The sequence below is a fragment of the Poecilia reticulata genome, unplaced genomic scaffold, assembly GCF_000633615.1.
Source record: "Poecilia reticulata strain Guanapo unplaced genomic scaffold, Guppy_female_1.0+MT scaffold_253, whole genome shotgun sequence".
NCBI lineage: Eukaryota > Metazoa > Chordata > Actinopteri > Cyprinodontiformes > Poeciliidae > Poecilia > Poecilia reticulata.
Window position 1 is genome coordinate 77,138 of NW_007615037.1, and position 3,837 is coordinate 80,974.

The window sequence follows — 3,837 nt, forward strand, 5'->3', positions numbered from 1 at the left end:
ATACAAATACTTTCTGTTTAATTGCTCTATTGTTCTTTTTTGTAGGTTCCTGTAAGGTGCAGTGAACCGGAATGTTCTGTTGATCCTCACTTTATGTTTTATTGTCACACTTCATGTTCATGTTCATGTTCATGTGTTCACTTTAGATCTGTAAACTGATCATTTATGTAAAGTTCATAAAGTTGTGAGTAAAATTGGACAATTTTAAAATGTCTGTAATAAAACAATATTTGAATTAAACATCTTGTGTAATTAATCTTTCCATGTAATTTTAGCCTAAAACAATGTAAATACTGTAGTTATGCATGTMATGTGGAAAATAGGAACGTAGGAATAAAGACTTTCACAAGTTATTAAAATTATAGCAGGAAATAAAAATCAAGTGTAATTTCAATACATTACTAATATATTAGTATATTTAAAATATATTTGAAGTATATTAAATATTTTTAATATAATTCTGAGACAGAATTATTACACTCAAAATCTAATAATTATATCAAAATATAATAAATATTTAAAAAGTACTCTAAATATAACTTGAAGTTGTTCTGGTTCCGGATCTCGGTTCTGCGTTGATCTGGGTTAGAAATAGACGAATTAAAACTCAGATTTATGGAAACAAAGAGATTTAAAGATGAAACATTAAATCAATAAGGAAATTAATAATCAATGAGGTGATAAAAGTGAATCTTTTCATCATGTTTATTTTTAATAATTCAAACTAAAACATTTAATTAATCCGAGTCATTTATTATAAACAATAAATCTGGTTCTGGTTCTGCTGGACCTCAGAACCGGTTCTGACCCAAACGGTCTTGATCTGGTTTAGCTGGAGTTCTGGTTCTGACCCAGCAGAACCTCTCGGTTTGCCAGGAACCCATTGAAGCTGACCTGTGTCCAGGGATCCAAGTGACGTCAGAGGTGGGCGTGTCATCGGTGTGACGTCACGGCGGTCAGCCTCCTCCGCTTTAAAGCCGCCGCCGCCGCACAGCCGGGCAGACGGACCGAGCCGCCGAACCTTGGACCGGAACCGCGCTCAGTGCCGCTTCAGTCCGGATGGAGCTGCGGGGTTCGCGCCGCTCCTGACCCGGCTCGGTTTGACCTATCGGAACCATAAGTTCGGTTCGGCCGTCTCCTCCGTGACTCTATGCGATTCTTCAGACTCACATTCAAGTGCTTCGTGGATTGTTTTTGAAGGTCGCGGTTCGGCTGCGGTTCGGTTCGTTTTTCTCTTCAGTTCAACATTTTTATTTTTATTTGACAGGAAAAAAAAATCAAATTATTTGTAAAACATTTCGATTTTTTTACCATTTTGAAATTTAACGAAATAAACTGAAGTCCTAAATTAAAAGAGGGTCCGGAGCAGACCGAACTGGACCGGCTCTGGTTCTGACTGGTTGGTGGGACTCTGACCTGGAGCTGGACTGGGATTACTGGGGTGTTACTGGTTCTGACCCGTCAGAGGGAAACTGACTCGGTTCTAAAGCTAAAGAGCCGCAGAGTTAAAGAAAGACAACCGGACTGGTTCTGACCGGGTTCTGACCGGGTTCTGATTGGGTCTGACCGGGTTCTGAGTGGTTCTGACCGGGTTCTGATTGGGTCTGANTTAAAGGACTTCCTGTTAAAGGACTTCCTGGTTAATGGACTTCCTGGTTAATGGACTTCCTGGTTAAAGGACTTCCTGGTTAATGGACTTCCTGGTTAAAGGACTTCCTGGTTAATGGACTTCCTGGTTAAAGGACTTCCTGTTTAAAGGACTTCCTGTTTAAAGGACTTCCTGTCCCAGAAGTCGGTCGTCTCTTCAGATGAGGCCATGACGGAACCGTCTTCTGGCTTTTCTTCTCCTCATCTCTTTTCTAATCTTCCTCTATCCGTCCTGCAGGTGTTCAGGAAAAGAGAAAGGATCCTGAAATGGACAGCTACCACTTCCTGTCTACTGAGGTCATGACCTTTCAAATTAAGATGCCAGACAGCGTCACTCCAACAYCTGGACTTGAAAACGGTTCGGTTCTGCTCTCCAGCACCATAGAAGTCACACCTGGATCCGGAAACGGTTCTTTCAGTTTGTTTTTAAGTGAAACGCATCAAGTCTCATCATCTCATTGTGATGAAAAGCTGATGGTTCTGGATTCAGGATTTTATCTGAAGAAGAAAATCAGCAGAACTTTGTGAAGTGACTCTTTTTGTGGACCTTCACAATAAGAGCAGAAACTAAAGATCAACTTTCTGATCCTTCATTTCTTTGCTTCTTCTTGGCTTTTTATCGTTTAGTTTCGTTCTGCGTTCGGTGAGAACCAACGTGGTTCTGTTTCTCTGAACCGGATCAGGAAACCGTCTCACAATGTCTCCTGGTTTTCAACATTTCAAAATAAAAGGCCAGACTTTTTTTCCAGGTAGAAATATACACATTTTAAAATGTGTGCATTTGTTTAATAACTTAATTTGATTTATTTACACATTTTATTTATGTAATTTAAGTAAAACAAAAATGAATAAAATGTATTTATTTGATAAAATCACCTTCTTATCGTTACATTTGATCATTATTTTTGGGTTGTAATAATAAAAGTAATAATTAGTTTTCAAAATATTGAAATAATAAAGAAAATAAATTAAAAATGTATTATTTATTAAACTCCAAATATCTTTTTTTCTTGTCAGAATAAATCTCCTTTAAGCTCATTTTACCTTAAAACTGCATTTTTATGTTTTGCTTTTCTATTTTCTGTCACTGATTTTTAAATGAAATGTTCTCCATGTTATCTTGTTGAAGTTTGTTTTATTGTTTCTCATGTAATCTGAAATCTTCCCATGAATTTAGACCAAAAACAAACAAACACTATTAAAATAAAATGTTTATGATGTGAAGGAATGAAATCTGCAACTTTCGGTCTGAGGCACTAAGCTGTTTACAGCGCCCCCTGTTGCACATTGAAGTGCACTTATTTTACACTTCAATGAAAAATAAGTGCAGAAGAGAAGAAGTCATTTATGTTGCTATAGATTTTTATTGTGATAAGTTCAGGTTTACTTTCCTGTTCAATAATAAAACTGACATGTCTGCAGTTGGTCAAGCTGCCACCAGGGGGCGGGGTGGAGCCTTCTTGTTCTGTCAGTCAGAAGCAGCTGCAGGTGTTGATGACCCTAATCTAAGAGGTCAAAGTTCAGCAGATAGCTAGATCCATGGTTCCAGGTATTAGCCTGGTCCATTGAACCACAGCTAGTTATTCTGCATCCATCAGCTGGTCTGTGGCGTTCTGTTCAGAACATAGTGAACCGGACCGGAACCAGACCAGTGAGTCCTTGGGTCAGAACATGGAGGCGTCTCCAGGCTGAGGACGTTCAGTTCCTGCAAACTCCAACAGCTTCTGGTCCATTCAGGAAACCTTCACAGAAAATCTGTTTCAGTAAACTTTGTCCTTCGTGACGCCTCCATTCCTCCCCAACAAGCCACGACCGATGTCATCTGTCCTCATGCTAACGTGTCCTCATGCTAACGTGTCCTCATGCTAACGTGTCTTCATGCATCTGTCCACCTTCCACTTCAGGTTTCTACTGGGGACCGGTCCATCCAGCAGCAGCAGCAGCAAGCCTTCTGTTCGTTTCTCTAATGTCTCATCGTGCAGCCGTGGCGCCAGACGAGTTTAACTGTGGGGGGTAGGTTGGGGTTAGGGTATCGGGTTAGGTATAGGGGGCATCGACTTATTTTGCAGGGACAAAATGAATCTGCGTAGCTGAACATAGACGACCTCAGTAGCCTACTGGCTGCTAGTTAACAAGCTTACGGTGCTGTATTGGTGTTGGCTAGTCACCTTTTAGCTAACATTGGCTAGT

General features: G+C 40.0%; 1 protein-coding gene across 2 annotated transcripts in view; it reads left to right on the plus strand.

Annotated features, from left to right (window-relative positions):
- slc35a2 (solute carrier family 35 member 2) overlaps window positions 1-2,426 on the plus strand; it is a 27,218-nt gene extending 24,792 nt beyond the window's left edge. For both annotated transcript variants that reach the window (XR_532939.2, XM_008402726.2), the window contains one exon: window positions 1,886-2,426. Coding sequence is in view for 1 of the 2 variants with exons in the window: in XM_008402726.2 (XP_008400948.1) it covers window positions 1,886-1,913 (28 nt within the window). In the remaining variant the exon portion in view is untranslated. The remainder of the gene's footprint in view (window positions 1-1,885) is intronic.
- The last annotated feature ends 1,411 nt before the right edge of the window (window positions 2,427-3,837 follow it).